Source organism: Schistocerca americana, chromosome X, assembly GCF_021461395.2.
Source record: "Schistocerca americana isolate TAMUIC-IGC-003095 chromosome X, iqSchAmer2.1, whole genome shotgun sequence".
In the NCBI taxonomy this organism is placed as follows: domain Eukaryota; kingdom Metazoa; phylum Arthropoda; class Insecta; order Orthoptera; family Acrididae; genus Schistocerca; species Schistocerca americana.
The window spans coordinates 412947125-412966685 of record NC_060130.1 but is presented as its reverse complement, the minus strand read 5'-3'; the positions used below and the strand labels follow the sequence as shown (position 1 = coordinate 412966685).

The 19561-nt window shown below is 37.8% G+C and overlaps 1 protein-coding gene across 2 annotated transcripts in view; it reads right to left on the bottom strand.

Annotated features, from left to right (window-relative positions):
• The window catches only part of LOC124556838 (constitutive coactivator of peroxisome proliferator-activated receptor gamma-like), a 721776-nt gene that overhangs the window by 436623 nt on the left and 265592 nt on the right, over positions 1 to 19561 (bottom strand). For both annotated transcript variants that reach the window (XM_047130855.1, XM_047130854.1), the window contains one exon: positions 9122 to 9391. In XM_047130855.1, coding sequence (XP_046986811.1) covers positions 9122 to 9391 — 270 coding nt within the window. The remainder of the gene's footprint in view (positions 1 to 9121; positions 9392 to 19561) is intronic.

Sequence of the window (19561 nt, the reverse complement as noted above, 5' to 3'; positions counted from 1 at the left end):
GTGTAATGTCTCCTTGGAGAGTGTAATGTGTGAGACACAAAGCAACAACCCTGGGGGAACACTGTTTAACAGAGTGACTCAGGAGCTTGCATCTGCAGATGATATTGATTTGTTATCCAGGAGGAAACAGGACCTGGAAAAAAAGCTTGAAAAAGTAGAAAGATATGGTGCAGAGACGGGGCTGACCATTCATCAGTCAAAGACCAAGTATCTGTTAACATCTAGGAAAAGATACAGTGAAGGAGAAAGAAGCATGACTTTGAACAGAAAAGAATATGAATGCTGTGAGACCTTTAAATATCTTGGGTCACTGGTAACTGAGAATAATGATATGCGAGAAGAAATACATGCAAGGACTGCAGCTGGTAACAGGAGCTACTTTCCATTGGTTAAAGTGTTTAAAGCAAGGAACCTTAGTAGGAATCTGAAGCTGACTGGGTATCATACAGTAGTTAGACCTGTGGTGATGTATGGTTCAGAGACCTGGGTTGTGACACAAAATGATGAGGAGTTGTTGCTGAGATGGGAAAGGAAGATACTTAGGAAAATCTATGGGCAAGTGAATGATAGAGGTCTTTGGAGAATTAGAAATAATGAGGTCAGAGAGTGGTACAACAAACCAGATATCGTGACAGAAATAACATGTTGGTTGGGATATGCTGAAAGAATGGTGGAGAACAGCACAGTCAAGAAAGTTCTCAAAGGAAAACCTGATGGACATTGTATAAGGGGCAGACCAAGGACCAGATGCCTAGACAACATGGAGGACGACTTGAAAGGATGGGAGTTAGAAGATGGAGAGCCAAGGCAGTCAACAGAGAAGAGTGGGCAGAGGTTGTCCAGGAGGCCAAGGCCTTACAAGGGCTGTAGTGCCAAGGAGTAAAGTAGTATGGGATCAGTTGAAATGACACATCCAGAGTCATTACGAATTCTCAATTTGGTAATGGAAGGAAAGGAAGGGGTGAGAGAGAGAGAGAGAGAGAGAGAGAGAGAGAGAGAGAGAGAGAGAGAGAGAGAGAGAGAGAGAGAGAGAGAGAGAGAGAGGGAGAGGGAGGGGGAGAGAGAGAGAGAGAGAGAGAGAGGGAGAGAGAGAGTGGGGGGTGGGGGTTATGTGTGTGAGGGGGGGAGGTAAAAATTGTAGAGGAAGATCAAGACTTGAATACAGCAAGCAGGTTCAAATGGATGATGCAAGGTGCGGTAGTTATCCAGAGAGGTAGACAAGAATGACATTTTTCCACCAGACTATCTATAAAAGTTTACTAGAGACACAGTTGAAAATGAGCAAGGCCTGAAACAGGTATATGAAAAATAAGAAAAACTGTACATGGTCTGACAGAAAAATGTCATTCTCCAAATTTAATGAGTCTTTGGGGCCCACACAAAAGAAAGTGAGAGATGAAGAGGCTTGCAAAAGATGGAGTTTTGTGGAGAGCTGCGTGAAACCATTGTTTGAATTGAAGACAACAACAATAACAACAACACTGACGACCTCTCTGACATGACTCACAAAGTTCCTTGCGACGTGTGGAAAAACAAGACGATATCAGTCCCCCAATGCTTCAGTGCCAAACAGGACACCTGTCCTCTGTGTTTCATGTAGGTCAAAATGGAAGATTGTTTTGCCACCCATCAACTACATGTGTCCAATACAAATGATTCACTAAGCAAAACCAGTGATGCTGATACTGCTAGTAAAATGTAATCTGGCATTTTTCACCAACGATGATAACGAGAGCAACTGTTCCAACAAGATGAGCTACTCTGCACATTTTTACTCATTCTATCCCTCAGTTTATTGATGTATGCAAGATCCATGCTACAAATGCAGTTTATATGGTAATGATTGCTGCACAACTTTTAGGTAGGTACTGAACACCTGGTAGTATATCACACCTTACCTCAAAGATTCTGATGCTTTGTTAAGAAAATGATACATGCAGAAATGAGACATAATTTAACATTACTGACTTCAGGGAATATACTTGCAACATTCACAGGTGGTTAAAAAGGAGCAATTGCTGTGAATCTCTCAAATCCTAATATCTTTAGGAGAACAGAAAATCACAGCTGTCTACCAATACTGAATAAGCAAAGTATGGATCATAACCAACAAAATTCAAGAAATTTGTTGTAATACAGCAGCAAGCAATATGGGTCTACTGAATGGTGCTGAGGTGATACATACCTCATTCAATCTTAACTGTCAGTTTTACTGCATCTACTGCAAGTTGTCTGGTTGTACACAGTGAAGTAGCACAACCAGAGTTCTGGCATTTATAGTAAAGCATATGATCAGGATTGTACAGCCGCACTTTCACACAGGGATCCAGCCTTTAAATGTTCTGGCAGCACTGGCATTGCTGAAAACCTTTTGACTCATTTTGTTGTGCCTTTCACCATCTGGGATACTTCTTATGCCATTAATGTCACTCAATGTTTTTATAACATTAAAGGACTTCAATGGGTATTTTCACAAGTGTGACTATATTAAATAACTACATGGTCAGATATGATGAATGTCACTGGTTCAATCAGAAGAGTGTTATTCCACAATCTACTAACACATTTTGATGTTCCTGTAGTTACATAAAGTGTTTCCTAAATATAAAAACTTCCCAAACATTTATTTCTATCTCTTTATGATCATAAAGACATTCTGAATGACATAGCAGGTCCTGTTACTATTCCACACTGTTAGATTCAAATTTTAGTCGCTCAGGTAGGTAGTATACCTGTATGTCTGGGTAAGAGTAATATGAAGATGTGGCAGGAGTCCCATATACAACATCTTAATGAAAACTTCACTTTAACATCTGTTCATCTAGTTGACGTGTTACGCACATTGAGGTTGAGCTTTTCTCCCAGTTCAAAAAACTTGGTTTTAAAAAAAAAACTTGGGATGTGGTGGGTAAGCTTCCTGGTGTGTTTGCCATTTATCACATTTTGCACACATGTAACTATCCCCAACATTATTCAATATCTATACTGAACAAACACTAAAGGAAACCAAAGAAAAATTTGGAATAGGAATTAAAGTTCGGGGAGAAGAAATCAAAACTTTGAGGTTTGCTGGTGACAATGTAATTCTGTCAGAGACAGCAAAGGACTTGGAGGGGCAGTTAAACGGAATCCACAGTGTCTTGAAAGGAGGATATATGATAAACATAAAAAAAGCAAAACAAGGATAATGGAATGTAGTCAAATTAAATCAGGTGATTCTAAGGGAATTAGATTAGGAAATGAGACATAAAATAGTCAATGAGTTTTGCTATTTGGGCACCAAAATAACTGATGATGGCCAAAGTAGAGAGGATATAAAATGTGGACCGGCTGTGGCAAGGAATGCATTCGCGAAGAAGAGAAATTTGTTAACATCGAATATCGATTTAAGTGTTAGGAAGTCTTTTCTGAAGGTATTTGTCTGGAGTGTAGCTGTGTATGGAAGTGAAACATGTATGATAAACATTTTAGATAAAAAGAGAATAGAAGCTTTCAAAATGTGATGCTACAGAAGAATGCTGAAGATTAGATGGGTTGATCATGTTACTAATGAGGAGGTACTGAACAGAATTGGAGAGACAAGTAATCTGTGGCAAAACTTGACCAAAAGCAGGGATTGGTTGAGAGCACACATTCTGAGACATCAAGGGATCACCAATTTCATACTGGAGGGATGTTTAGGTGGTAAAAATCATAGAGGGATACCAAGAGATGAATGCAGTAAGCAGATTCAGAAAAATGAAGTTGCAGTAATCATTCCAAGACAAAGAGGCTTGCATAAGATAGAGAAGCATGCAGAGCTGCATCAAACCATTCTTTGGGCTGAAGACAACAACAACAACTTACAGAACACTAATGATGTTGTACTACTCCCTCTCCTTTGCATTATGCTGATAATAAAAATTGAGGTATCAAGGTTAAATAATAACATTAAGTGAAGATAATTTTTAAATTAACTCTAATATCATATATGGAAGAATATACTTCAGATACTTGAATACTGATACTGATGTAGGTACACTGTGACTCTTGTCCATACAGCTTGAGAAACAAAATATGATTTTTGTATACATAAACTAGTTCAGAATCAGGAAAACAATAATAACTACTATCCAATAACCAGAACTGCTTAACATCCATGTGAAATGGATACAGCGGTGTACATGTTAAGTTTTTCAGCAATATTTTCTCACTCCTCAAGAAGAGAACTCTACAACTCTGGATCTGTAAAAGAAAATACTGACGTAGGTGAAATACATATTCCAAGAGAATGATACAGCAAATGATTCAACAAACTTATTGTGAATCAATTTCATATGGCCATCAATTGTCATTAATGTCTATTCGTCCAGACATGCAAGTAAAGAATGATAAATATTTTAACAATACAGAAGTTGCAAAGAAGATTAGTGTTTAAAATCCTGTTGACAATGAGGTCATAATGGATGGAGCACAAGTTTGGAGTAGCGAAGAATGGGAAAGGAAACGGAACATGGCCTTTCAAAGGAACCATCCTGGCACTTGAGTCAGGATGGCCAGACAAGGGTTTAGCACTTTTGACATGAGCATTCCGTTTCCTATGTTGCATGGATTATACTTCAAAAAGACAAGTGATGTAGGACCTATGCCGTCTGTGTCTCAGCTTCATAAATGAACTGCAATGTTTTCTTTATGTCTGTTATCTGTATAAAGGCACTCTGTGATGCTTTTACTACCAGGAAAAAGCAAAGATGGCAGCACCCATCACTTGTATTGGCAACAAAGAAATACAGACAACATTATGTGTTACTTGCTTTTCGGAGTTCATGTTCCCCTTGTTGTCGCATGCCACACGTTACAATGTTACACACACAGTGCAAAAGCCTTTGATAGTTGTCTGCTACACACTTTGTATTCATTTTCAAGATGAACTTACAGTATAATACTGAAAAGCCTAAAGCTCAAATTCTCAGAAATTGAAAAAAGATGAACCCACATTTTGCACCATATACGTACATGGTTTACCATATAGATACATTTATGCTGTTTTTAAGGTAAAGGTAACATTCAAAGGCAAAAAATTTTGTCCTTCAAAAACCGTTACCTTACTGTTCGTGAAATAGAAGGATACTAGGAATGTATTCCTTCTCGCAACAAACACAAAATGATTGCATAAAATTTCAATGTCAGAACAAAAACAAAAATGATACAAAATTGAAACTTGTCTGTAATTTGGATTACAATAAAAACAACTCTGTTGGGGACCACAGTGACCACCTAATGGACTACTATATTTACCTGATTATAAGACAAGGGTTTTTCCCAAATTCACCATTCAAAAAATATGGGGGTCATCTTATATTCACGGGTCATCTTATATTCACAGATTAAACTACTGCTGCTGCAACATTTTCACGTTGTTTAATAGGTTACTATAGTGATCATCTTACATTTACAAATGAAGCTATGCCTATTGAGGTTTTGTATAAATTTATTTTGCACAATACTTGGTTTTACTTGTGTTCAAATAGACTTGAGGTTTCCTGATATGCTGAAGTGATCAATAGAGTATTGACTTCGCTCGAACAGTCAGGTGACATTTGAGGAGGAGGAGGAGGATATTAGTGTTTAACGTCCCGTCGACAACGAGGTCATTAGAGACGGAGCGCAAGCTCGTGTGACGGAAGGATGGGGAAGGAAATCGGCCGTGCCCTTTCAAAGGAACCATCCCGGCATTTGCCTGAAGCGATTTAGGGAAATCACGGAAAACCTAAATCAGGATGGCCGGAGACGGGATTGAACCGTCGTCCTCCCGAATGCGAGTCCAGTGTGCTAACCACTGCGCCACCTCGCTCGGTGTGACATTTGACCTGCGGCACTAGTGTAAGGGATATGTGAAAAACTATGAACTAGCCACTACAACAATCTGATGCTCTCTTAAACATTAATAATTCTGTGAAACACATGAGGAAATAGGATTAAATTCTATCAACTTACAAACTTTTGTTGTATTTGAGCAGGTTTGCAGTAAAAGTTCTCATACATGTATAGATACCATATACATACATTTATGCTACTTTTAAAGTTAAAGTAACATTCAAAGGCAAAAAATTTTTTCCTTCAAAAACCATTACCTGATTCTGAAATGAAGTCATTATTTTATTCGGTTATGACAAACCAATTATTTACCAAGTGGGTTGGAAATGAGGAATTTGGTTGCTGTTCACATATTAGAATACTAGAGAAAATTGTTACCCGCTTTTAATCAGCTTTAGAACAATATGCTGACACTCAGATGAAATGAGAAGGAAAATTAATCCCGAATGAAATGTGACACAAAAAAAAAAAAAAAAAAAAAAAAAAAAAAAAAAAAAATCATATGAAACTGACTGTAATTGTTGTCACAAGAACAAATTACAGGGGAAAGACCCATTGTGAAGATAGCATGAACAGACATCATTAGATTGCAGGATGAACAGAAGTTTGACAATTGGACTGAATCATGATTGCGATTTTTATCTATATATTGTTTTCTGTTGTTACGTATGACCCACACCCTAGAAGATATTGCCGTCCATGTTTCACTGTTGCTCAAGCACAGCACTATGAAAAGTTTGAGGGGGAGCAGTGACTCATCTTGGCTGATAATTACAACGAGTGTGGAGAGAGGAGTGTTGAAAAGGCAGAAATTCCATTGTGCAGTCAACCATGGGAATGTGTACTGTGTACTTTGCCTTTTCATGAACATCTACCATGTTTAAACAGCAGTTTGCATGAATCCATTTGCATTCAGAATCAAACTGATTTTAAAATTTGACCAATACTCAACATAAGCATATGAGGGTAATCCCAAAAGTAAGGTCTCCTATTTTTTTATATAGTACAGAACTCTGTTTGTGTGGCAGTTGGTCACACTGTTATGAAGAGTGCTTCATGTTCTGTGAGTAAACATGTGCATGCCACACTGAGGCACTCAGTCGTGGCTTGGCAGCCATTGAGAATGGAGCTCTCGTTGGATGTTACCGCTAAGTGTGAACTGCACACAGTTATTTGGTTTTTGAATGCAAAGGGCACTGCGCCAATTGAAATCCATCGCCAATTAATGGAAGTGTATGGTGAATCGTTCATGGATGTCAAAAATGTTTGTAAGTGGTGTAGAGAGTTTGCAGCTGGTCAGATCGAAATTCACAATGATCAAAGGAGCGGGAGACAGTCAATTTCTGAGGACCACAACTAATGCTGACAGGTACTGTGAGACTCTGGAAAAACTCAAACTGGCAATTCAGAACCGGAGAAGAGGAATGTTGAGCAAGGGCATACACATTCTCCATGGCGAAGCTCGCCCACACATCGCTCGGCAAACCGTTGCTCTCCTGCAACAGTTTCAGTGGAACATAACCTCCCACCCACCCTATAGTCCCAACTTGGCGCCCAGTGACTATCACCTGTTCCTTAGGTTAAAAGAACATTTGGCCGGAAAGTGATTCAGCTCTGACAACGAGGTGAAAGAAGAGGTTCATAACTTTCTGAACAACATGGCAGCGAGCTGGTATGACATGGGCAGACAAAAACTGCCACAGCGTCTACAAAAATGCATCGACAGAAATAGTGATTATGTCAAAAAATAGGTAAATGTTCAAGCTGTAAATTGATGTAAACCATTGTAGAATTAAACAGGCCTATATACTTATAAAAAAATAGGAGACCTTACTTTTGGGACTGTCCTCGTACATTTCTGCAGGAGATGCTAACAGTCTATATGGGGCCCAGTGGTGTTCTTATGTGTTTTGCACAGCAATGTTGTAAACACGCGCTGTGAGGTATAACAGAAATGACTGGGGGTGTGTCAGCTGCTGTTTCTACACAACCAATGAGAAAGCAGTGGGCAGACAATATTTTTGAAAGAAAGTAAGAGATGTGGAAACATTCTAATCAGTATAGAGGCAAAAGCTGCTGTGCATTAAGAAAAATACAGCTGTGTTCTCTTGTCCCACAGAAATACCAACATATTCAGAAGAAACACTCAAATATTTTCACAGCTGTGCTGTTAAGATGATGATGATTATTAAAAATATTACAGGCGACATGCTAAGTAAAAAAAAAGGCAGTGTTGATAAAAATTGATGTAAACAATTTATTTTTGTTTATTTTATTTCTGTTTGTATTATCAAAACCTAGATAGTCAATAAATGGTATAAATTTAGATTAGGTGTAATGTTATGTTTTTACACAGACTCCATACAACAATAAAAGATAGTAATTTTGATTAGTCGGAATATCTTAAAATAAATTTTTCTCAAGGAGGCTCTTAAAAAAGGGGGGGGAGGTCATCTATTGTTCAGGGTCATCTTACACACAATAAATATGCTACTACACTTTTGAGACAAAGCAAATAAAGTGGTGGAAGAAAGCTTTTTTCACTTTTTCATGATGTTTCATATGAAAAGTCAAAGTCCACTAGCAAACATCTTGTCGAATTTGTTACTGAACGGGCAATGGCTTCAATAAACAAAGGAGGACTGGTTGAATCAGCTTCCACTCAAATTAGTTCAGCAGTAAACAGACTCAGTGGGAGACATTTACCTACACTGATTCTGACTACAGAAATATCACAATGGTCTCAGAGGCGATGTAAGGTTTTTATAGAATGAATCAAGGCAAGATTGGGGAAAGTGCCAAGGAAAGATACTATGCACTACTGTGAGGAATGTGATGTAGGATTTCGTTTTCCAAAATACTTCAAAACTTTTCATACCAAGGCAAATATAACTAAGTAATTTTCCATAAAAAAACAACATTTTCAAACAACAACTCAAAATTGTATCTCCATTTAGGAAATAAAGATGAAAAAAAAATTATTGTTGTTGTGAAGACAAAACAATCATTTGAACATAGTAAAATGTTCTATGCAGCAGAAACTGCAACACAAAATTCAGAAAAACTGTAAAAAAAGCACAGTATCCATTTGAATTACACCATAGCTGCCCAATCCTAAAAATGTTAAAACTGTCCCCCAAAATGCAAGTTCGGTGTGCTAACCACCACACAACCCTGCTGGGTCAAGTTTGATGAGTATGGTCCTGTAAAATAAAGTAAGTTGGTAAAACGCAGAAAATTGGTAATAAAGGTTACACCAACTTACCCTTAGTTTTCTTAATGGGACTATGTCATTTCCCATAAGTGAAGCAAAAAGTGGGAGATGCTCCTCGGACAGTCTTAACCTGTCTGCTAGGTTCTTGCTATCATAAAGTATTGTAAAAAGTTTAGGAAATTTGATCCTGTCCACTGCAAAATAGTAGTGTATTCCAGCATGTATCATGAAGTCAGTGTCTCGAGCAAGAATGCCAAAACAAGAATGTCTGCGGGCATAGTCGACAATTTCCTCATCACATTCATTAACAGATGCATAAACCTGTAACAAATAGAAGCAAAAGTGCCAGTGATCTATAGAGAAATTTTCAAAAGTTTAACAAGAAATAATAAAGTAACAATAACAATAGTAATAATAATAATAATAATAATAATAATAATAATAATAAAGATTACATACTGCAATAGAATAACAAAGAATTACAGTAGGAACTGAAATTCAAGTGTAACCACCTTTGCAATCTTGAAAGATCTTTATGATAAAATAAGATGTCCATTTTAGTACAATTTCCAGCATGAAAGTAACTCAGACACTAGGAAACATACACATTCACTTTCAGAACAAACCCACGAGTGGAAAATATCCAATATCTAATCCCCCAACATTTCTTCTTCCTCTGGACCTGCTGCTGTTACTATTAACATAAGTGGGACACTGAGAATGATAGATACCCAAAGCACACTATCATGGGGCCCACATTTACGTGAATATCAAAGAAACTGTTGAGACAGCTGTTCATGAATCTTCATGTAAACAATGTGGACCTACAACACAGATAAACCTGACTCACCGTAAGATCAACAGAAGTCAGAAGCATGAATAAATGCTACAGTCTCACAATTGACATTGTTGTGTTTTAGGCCTTTATGATTCTCAGCACCTTAATTGTTTTTCACAGAGCACAGACAGCGTAATATTGGAATCACTTACAGTGATGTTCTCAATTAATTTGGGCATATAAATGTGTAGCAAAAACTCTAACATACTAGCAGTATGAAGTTTGGTCTGTTTGCAGGTCTTGTCACACATAATTCTGAGGAGGAAGGGGGATGGAAGCAAGAATTTTTTAAATATTATCACTGTCTCAATTTTAGTACAACAGTTAATACAATACATATAATAAATTTATCAGTACCTAAAAGACTGTTCATGGAAGCTACTCTTGAAGGTAGTTCGTCAAGACACATAGGTTATCAGTTTGTTATCTCAATTGTGTTTCTATCTTTCCATTCTCCTTATTTTTAATAAAAGTATATAAACCTGTATATGGACACATCAAAAATAATATTGTGCCTATCTAAGTTGATGGTGTACAAATGTACATGATATGGTTGGTTCATAAAATAGTAACTTATCATTAATTAAAGACTGTTTTTACCACTTTTATCTAGCACAAACTGGGAAGCATCTATTCATGGGGCACAAAGTTTTGTGGCTGGAGCAGGGTGATGGTGGTAGTGGTGGTGGTGATGGTGATTGTGGTTGGTGCAAAAAGCTTAGAGTTACATAATGTGAATCTGTAAGAGGTAGATTTTTTTCATTAATACATACAGAATACCATCATTCAGAACTATTAATAACATGTCTAATGCGTGTGTGTAAGAATGGATGACTGTAAAATGTGTATATAAATTGTAGCAATGTGTTTATGTTTCTTATTGATGGTAAAATAGAAAGTGGGCTACTGACACTGGGCATTTCTTCTGAGACCAGTGGAACTGCTAGGCATAGATGAGCTACAGACTCGAACTTTCAACACAGCTCAGGGAAATTCTGCCTGGCATCTGTCTTTCTCACAACTAGTTTTATACGTTTTTTCACTTTAAACTCCTATATATTGTATTCTCTCAATTTGAAGTCCGCAGAACTTTCAGGCGGTGGGTCTTTTGAAAATAGCCAATCCTGTACAATCCATAGGCTCCAGTATTTTCATAGAGCACAGCCTCTTTCCTGTGTTGCTGATGGCCATGAACAGTGAAAGGCACTTCTTCGAGTGTTAGTTAAAGTTTGTATTAACAGATGACGCAAACATGCACTAAGTATTATGGATATTTGAGTAGAAATATATCTTTGCACTAAGGTCAATGCGCAGCTCATTGTAGCAGGGTTGTCAGATCCTTTGAATTTCAGAGGAGCTTCCATTTTTTTTAAGTATTCCAGCAAATACAGAATTTTGTGCAAATCTTAATTTTATTTAATCAAATTAGATAAAGGAACTGTAAAACAACTCTTGTAAACATGGCACAATATGTGACACCACTCAGTTTGTGCTCTCACTGTTGCTTGTGGGAACATCCAGCTTATTGTATCATCAATGTGCATACTGCCAAAGTGGCATTAAATAAGAATTCTCGTACCAAGAGGCCAACCTCCTTGAAAGGGGGCTCCTGGTCAACAATGCCATATGGTATACACATTATTTTTAAAAAAATTCCATCTCAAGTTCCACTGAAAGAAAGAAATGTGCACACATTACTGTTGCCAATTTGTGTGGGGAACACAGGCAAAGAAACTCTGCACCACATGTGGAGCACCACAGAGGAAGCATGGAGTAGAGGAAGCAACCCCCTATTGTCTGAAGTATTTTGCTAGGGGTAAGAGCCATAGCCTGTGTTTCATGCACCAGTAGCGAACATCAGAATCTTTCATGAAGTAACAATTAAATTTTCAAATAAAGTACTGCAGTAGTACAAGCTGCTATATATTTCTTGTCAGTTCATTCAGAACACAACAGAAATATATGTGGTGTTAACAATGACTAACACTATCCGACGTCATGCTTAGATGCAAGGGCAACAAAACAAAGACTTCCCAGCTGAAGCAAGGAAAAGTGTGCGCAAGGCAATGGACGACTGCTGACAGTCACCAGATCACACCATTAGCTTCCAAAAAGTATAGCAGTGTTTTGCACATGTAGATTTGAGTTCCACTTCAGATTCTGAGTTTGTAGTGACAAGAACCAAAAAGGTAAAATATGTTACAAATTAGAATCTCTTATGGAAAAAAGAAACAAGAAACTCCCATACAATACCTACTGCTATGCATGTGATAGTTTCCTAAAATTTAAAAGTGGTTAACAGTGACAGTAAAACACACTAGTGGAAAGAAGCATGGGACACTGAAACTTATCTAGGCAGCATGACTTGATTCACAATATTCATTGTGGCACAACAGAAGTGGCTGGAATCTTAATTACGGTTACAGGCTAGGCTGGTTTGGTGAAGCTAATTGAAATTCTTAAGAAAAATACACTGAAGTGCCAAAGAAACTGGTATAGGCATCCTTATTCAAATAGAGAGATGTGTAAACAGGCACAATATGGTGCTGCAATTAGCAATGCCTGCATAAGACAACAAGTGTCTGGCACAGTTGCTAGATCAGTTACTGCTGCTACAATGGCAGGTTATCAAGATTTAAGTGAGTTCGGATGTGTTGTTATAGTTGGCACATGAGCAATGGGACACAGCATCTCCAAGGTAGTGGTGAAGTGGGGATTTTCTATACGACCATTTCATGAGTGTACTGTGAATATCAAGAATTGGGTAAAACATGAAATCTCTGACATCACTGTGGCTGGAAAAAGATCTTGCAAGAATGGGACCAATGACAACTGAAGAGAATCATTCAGCATGACAGAAGTGCAACCCTTCCGCAAATTGCTGCATATTTCAATGCTGGGCCATCAACAAATGCCAATGTGCGAACCACTCAACGAAACATCATTGATATGAACTTTTGAAGCCGAAGGTCCACTCATGTACCCTACATCTCAGCAGGGGACTGTTCAAGCTGGTGGAGGCTCTGTAATGATGTGGGTAATATGCAGTTGGAGTGATATGGGACCTCTCATATGTCTAGATATGACACTGATAGATGACAAGGACGCAAGCATCCTGTCTGATCACCTGCATCCATTCATGTCCCTTGTGCATTCCGACAGACTTGGGCAATTCCAGCAGGGCAATACAACACACCACACATTCAGAACTGCTATTGAGTGGCTCCAGGAACACTCTTCTGAGTTTAAACACGTCCTCTGGCCACCAAACACCCCAGACATGAACATTATAGAACATATCTGGGATGCCTTGCAATGTGCTGTTCAGAAATCTCGACCCCCTCGTCCTCTTACAGAGTTATGGACAGCCCTGCAAGATTCGAGGTGTCGTTTCCCTCCAGCACTACTTCAGACATTAGTCAAGTCCATGTCGTGTTGCGGCACTTCTGCATGCTCGTAGGGGCCCTACATGATATTAGGCAGGTGTACCTGTTTCTTTGGCTCTTCAGTGTAAATTTAGCTTTATTATTGATGAATAAACGGGTACAGGACCTGCATAAAACATTTGTGCATGGCAGTCCATGTCCAGAGTGAAGGAAACAAAATAACATATGCCTTTTTAAGATTGTTTTCACTTACTGCTAGGACTAGTGAAACACTGATCAGGAAGTTGTCGTGTTCTTCTATCATAATGATATTCCATTCAAACAGAACATGACTGGTTTCACTATGGAAGGGGGGCAAATGCTATATTAGGGGCCTTGCATACCTTGTCCACTTGATTTGTGCAAGATATTCAACTGCTGTTTGTGATGAAATGGAATTGCCATATATTTGCACTTTTTTTATTCATATGTAGGCTTAAACCTTCCATGATACACAGAACATTATTATATTTGCTTACAAATGTGCCTGTTGCCATAATCTTGGCTGTTTTTCCACTATCGGACCAGGTTTTAACAAGGGTAGTCATAAAGTTTTAATTATTAACTTCACTAAATAAAGTTACATAATTAATTTTTTGTTTGTAGCAGGTACATATCTACAGGCCAGGGAAATAATGAACTCCCTGCACTACACCACTACAACACATTACTATGAGAGTCAAAACGAAATGCCAACAGTCCTTTGATAAAATGGAGTATTGTGCGGCAACTCATTTTCTGGATTTAAGGGGGACAACACTGAAACAAAGTGGAAGTTTAAGATAAACCAGCACCATCATATGTCACAGTTCTTAGGTGGCACAGATGTTCCAGTGAGATCAAACATGTCTGAGTGATAAAGAAGGAAGAGGGAGACCATTTCTCTGTAAAGAGTCAGGTATCTTAGGAGAAGTGGAGGGCACAATGCTCAAAGACCAAGATATCACAATAGAGGTGATAGTGGAAAAAGTAAACATTAGTCATGGATCAGTTTACAGCTTCTAATACAACATTTTATTGCCTGATGTGTTCCTTTAACTGCTAACACCTCTTCAAAAAGCCTGCCAAACTAACACAGTTGTGGCTCTATCAGATCGATCCAGACACCTTTACTCTTCTACCAACATAAGAATAATTGTTTTTCAATGATTTCACATTTATTTTGTACTGATGGTCTTTCCTTCCCTTATACACTTCATTAGCAAGCAGCCTATGTCCTATGTCTTCCCATGCATTCTTACCCACATTTGCTTGGTAAATTCGCCAAGTCTAGCTCTTACCTCCTTTGTAAGGCTTTTCCATCATTTCCATGACACTACTTGTCCTGTAGTCCAAGCAGATATTCAGACAAGCTTTGCTACTCTTTCTTTCCTGGTCTCATATCTCTGCATTCTAACATCGATTTTATTAGTCTTGCTGCTTTAGTGTAATAAACTGGGGCTCACAGCAGCTTTATTACTTTTAGTAGAACATTCTTTGCTTCAGATTTCAATGTAATCTGCTTCTGTTCTGATTGTGTGTCAACATCTTTTAATGAAGTTAACCACTGACTGAATATATCAGTTAATACATTTTTATTCCTCCTATATTTGCTTTGTGGTATTCAGCAACTGCACCTTCTTTGTTTTTTGTCTGTCTTGTGCTCTCTAATTCCTTTACTACTGGCTTATGGTCACTTATCTCATTAATTATATCACAAGGCCTTATCAGAAAAAAAATCCAGTAAATTATCACTGCTTGTATTTTCTGAAACAAACTGCACACAGCATGTTCACTAAGAGTTGATTGGTGCCTTATGAGCCTACTTTCCCCTCACCAATATACTGCTGGTATGTTTTGATATCCCCAATTATATTTCCATCCTTGTTATCAGCCAGGTTCCCATAATTTTAACAGTATCTCAACTACACTTTCCTTCCATTCTCCATTTTCCATTCTGTATATGGCCACTACACCCACCTCTTCCTCTCTACAGGTGTTGAGCTGTACTCCTACAATTTCAATGATACTATCACAGAAACTCTGCTGACATAAATATGCTTCAAGCATTAAAATAAATATCCCATACCCCTGATTCCTCTATCCCTAGATCCCTAGCAAGGCACATGCGTAATCATTTCCATTGTTGCCTCTAAATGTCTTGATGAAGTAAAAGAGTTTCAGAATGTTGTAAAGGTAAAAATACATAGACTATTTAATCCCAGCCAGATATGCTGGCTCTCTACACATATGCTTCTACTCAGGCTGCTTGAGCAGTATGATGTACTGAACCTCTTTTAATAGTTCCATATTTTGTGTTTCTCATCTTCAGCACACTTTATCCTAAGGTGAAGAGTCCTACTAAATCCACAACATGCCATGACATTAGCCAACATTGAAAATTGTATTAGAATGTTACATGAAAGAAAATTATCTAGAATCAGTCTCCTTGAGAGATGATTTGTATCAAAATCTCTCTCATTTTAAATCTTTTGATGACATGTATTTAGGAGTAAGGATTTTGTTTAAGACTGATAAAAATACAGACTTGGCTTGTGACCAAATTAAGACGTTTAAACAAGTTTTCATTCTTAAACTTTTTGGTTTAGAGTAACCATTAGATATTCAGTTTCCTTTCAGTGATAAAGTTGTGACATGTGCAGCGAAGTTTCCAAGTTAAATTAAAAACTACATTCAAGAAACTGACACTTAATTGAGACTATTAAGAAATACAGAGGTAGGAATGCTGAATTCTGGAATGTTGTTCATAAACTGATATGGGCATATGGAAAACCTTTATTCCAAAAGGTTTCAGCCATGGTGTAGGTTGGAAAGAACATTTTGGCAAATATAGAGAATGAAAATGACAGTAAGAAACTTACTGAGTCTTAGATCAATAAATGGACGTCTATGTTCCAAGAGGCATATGAGACCTTCCCCCTGCCATGATTTTTCTATTTCTGATAAATAATGACAGCCACAAAAATGTTGGGGAATGAGAGCAATCGATTAGCAAACATTATATAACTTTCTCTTAATGTTTCCTATTAGGTATATTAATGAAATAAACTGACTGTATCGCATTATTGGCTGGGAGACTCAAAAAAATGGTTCTGAGCACTATGGGACTTAACATCTGTGGTCATCAGTCCCCTAGAACTTAGAACTACTTAAACCTAACTAACCTAAGGACATCACACACATCCATGCCCGAGGCAGGATTCGAACCTGCGACCGTAGCGGTCACGCGGTTCCAAACTGACGTGCTTAGAACCGCACGGCCACACCGGCCGGCTGCTGGGAGACTCCATCTGGGGTAGTTTGGTTACCGTGTATATTAATATAAAGATGTCATTATTTATTTACAGAGGCTTTTGAAATTTTTCCTATACCCACCAAAATTTTTAAGGTCTAGCCTTCAAAATTAATCTGCATTTTGAACATTGGATTTTAGGCTGTGAATTGTTCAAGTTGTATCCAATCAGCAACCAGCTGATTTACTTACATTGAGAGAGGTTTTAGATGGTTCAGAGTATGAAAGAGGCAATTCTGAGCTAAATTATGAGTTTGAAGGTACATGACTGGCTACTTATCAATAATAAATAGTTCTTAGTACATGCTTACAAAATATTCCAATTTATGATCTCTTTTAGACTTTCATATGATTACAGAGTCACTGACTAAATAATTTGTTTCAGCAGAACAACAGAATGGTAGTATCTCATCAGAAGGGACTGGGAGTGATGGTAAATTTAAGTACGAGCTGTTTGCTGCTGAAGTTCGAATTTTGAGTGCAGTTGATACCCAGATGTCTATAAATATCAATTCAGTGCCAAAAAAATTCTCATGTACATCAACTCCAGCCATTTTGCATGAGATTGTGCTTAGGTTGTTCTAACTAATGAAGAAATTAGAGATCTGCAGGCATAAACAAATCTATATGCATGGCAAAAAAAAACAACAATGAAATGTAGTAAGAACTTAAACATAATTCATTGTCGATTTCATGGAAGCCATGCGACATTAATTGAAATGAGGTTTTTCTTGGCCTCATTGTCCATGTATGTATCTCAAAAGGGTCAAGAACTGCACATCACAGTAACACTGTTGTTGTTGTTGTTGTTGTTGTTGTTGTTGTTGTTGTCGTCGTCTTCTTCAGTCCAAAGACTTGTTTGATGCAGCTCTCCATCCTACTCTATCTTGTGCGAGCCTCTTTCATCTCTGAATAGCTACCGCAACCTACATCTTTCTCAATCTGCTTACTGTGTTCATCTCTTGGTGTCCCTCTACAATTTTACCAGCCACATTTTCCTCCAGTACTAAATTGGTGATCCCTTGATGTCACAGAATGTATCCTATTAATCGATTCCTTCTTTTGGTCAAGTTGTGCCACAAGTTGCTTGCCTCCACAATTCTGTTCAGTACCTCCTCATTAGTTATGTGACCAACCCAACTAATCTTCAGCATTCTTCTGCAGCACATTCTGAAAGCTCCTATTCTCTTTTTATCTAAATTGTTTATCGTCAATGTTTCACTTCCATACATGGCTACACTCCAGACAAATACCTCCAGAAAAGACTTCTTAATACTTAAATTTATAAATTCTATATCCAATGTTTACAAATTTCTCTTCTTCAGAAATGCTTTCCTTGTCATTGCCAGTCTACATTTTATGCTCTCTCCACTTTGGCCATCATCAGTTATTTTGCTGCCCAAATAGCAAAACTCATCAACTACTTAAAGTGTCTTGTTTCCTAATCTAATTCCCTTACCTTCACATGATTTAAATTTACTACATTCAATTATCTTTGTTTTTCTTTTGTTGGTGTACATCTTATATCATTCTTCCAAGACACTGTCCATTCCATTCAACTGCTCTTCCAAGTTCTTTGCTGTCTCTGACAGAATTATAATGTCATCGGCAAACCTCAAAGATTTTATTTCATCTCCCTGAGCTTTAATTCCTACTACAATTTTTTCTTTAGTTTCCTTTACTGCTTGTTCAATGTACATATTGAATAACACCAGGGGTAGACTACAACCCTGTCTCACTCTCTTCTCAACCAATGCTTTCCTTTCATACCAGTCAACTCCTATAACTGCCATCTGGTTTCTGTACAAGTTTTAAGTAACATTATGCTCCATGTATTTTTCCCCCGGTACCTCCAAAATTTCAAAGAGAATATTCCAGTCAACAATGTCAAAAGCTTTCTAAGTACACAAATGCTATAAATGTAAGTTTGCCTTTCCTTAACCTATCTTCCATAGTAAGTGCTAGGGTCAGTATTGCCTCACGTGTTCCTACATTTTTCCGGAATCCAAACTGATCTTCCTTGAGGTCTGCTTCTACCAGTTTCTCCATTCTTCTGTAAAAAAATTGTGTTAGTATTTTGCAACCATGTCTTATTAAACTGACTGTTTAGTAATTTTCACAACTGTCAGCAACTGCTTTCTTTGGAATTGGAATTATTACATTCTTCTTGAAGTCTGATGGTATTTTGCCTGTCTCATACGGCTTACTCACCAGATCGAAGATTTTTGTCATGCCTGGCTCTCCCAAGGCTATCAGTAGTTCTGACAGAATATCAACTACTCCCGCAGCCTTGTTTTGACTTAGATCTTACAGAGCTTTGTCAAATTCTTCTTGCAGTATCATATCTCCCATCTCATCTTCATGTACATCCACTTCACTTTCTATAATACTGCTTTCAAGTTCATCTCCCTTGTACAGACCCTCTATATACTCCTTCCACCTTTCAGCTTTCACTTCTTTGCTTAGGACTAGTTTGCCATCTGAGCTCTTGATACTCATACAGCTGCTTCTCTTTCCCCCAAAGGCCTCTTTCATTTTCCTGTAGGCAGTATCTATCTTTCCCCTAGTGAAATATGCTTCTAAATCCTTACATTTGTCCTCAAGCCATTCCTGCTTAGTAATTCTGCACTTCCTGTCATTCTCGTTTTTTAAATATTTCTATTCCCTTTTGCCTACTTCATTTGCTGCATTTTTAAATTTTTTGCTTTCATCATTTAGGTTCAATATCTCTTGTGTTATCCAAGGATTCCTTTTAGGCCTTGTTGTTTTACCTATCTGATCCTCTGCTGCCTTCACTATTTCATCTCTTAAAGCTACCCATTCATCTTCTATTGTATTCCTTTCCCCTGTTCTATTCAACCATTGTATAATGCTCCCCCTGAAGCTCCCAACAAACTCTGGTTCTTTCAACTTATCCAGGTCTTATCTCCATAATT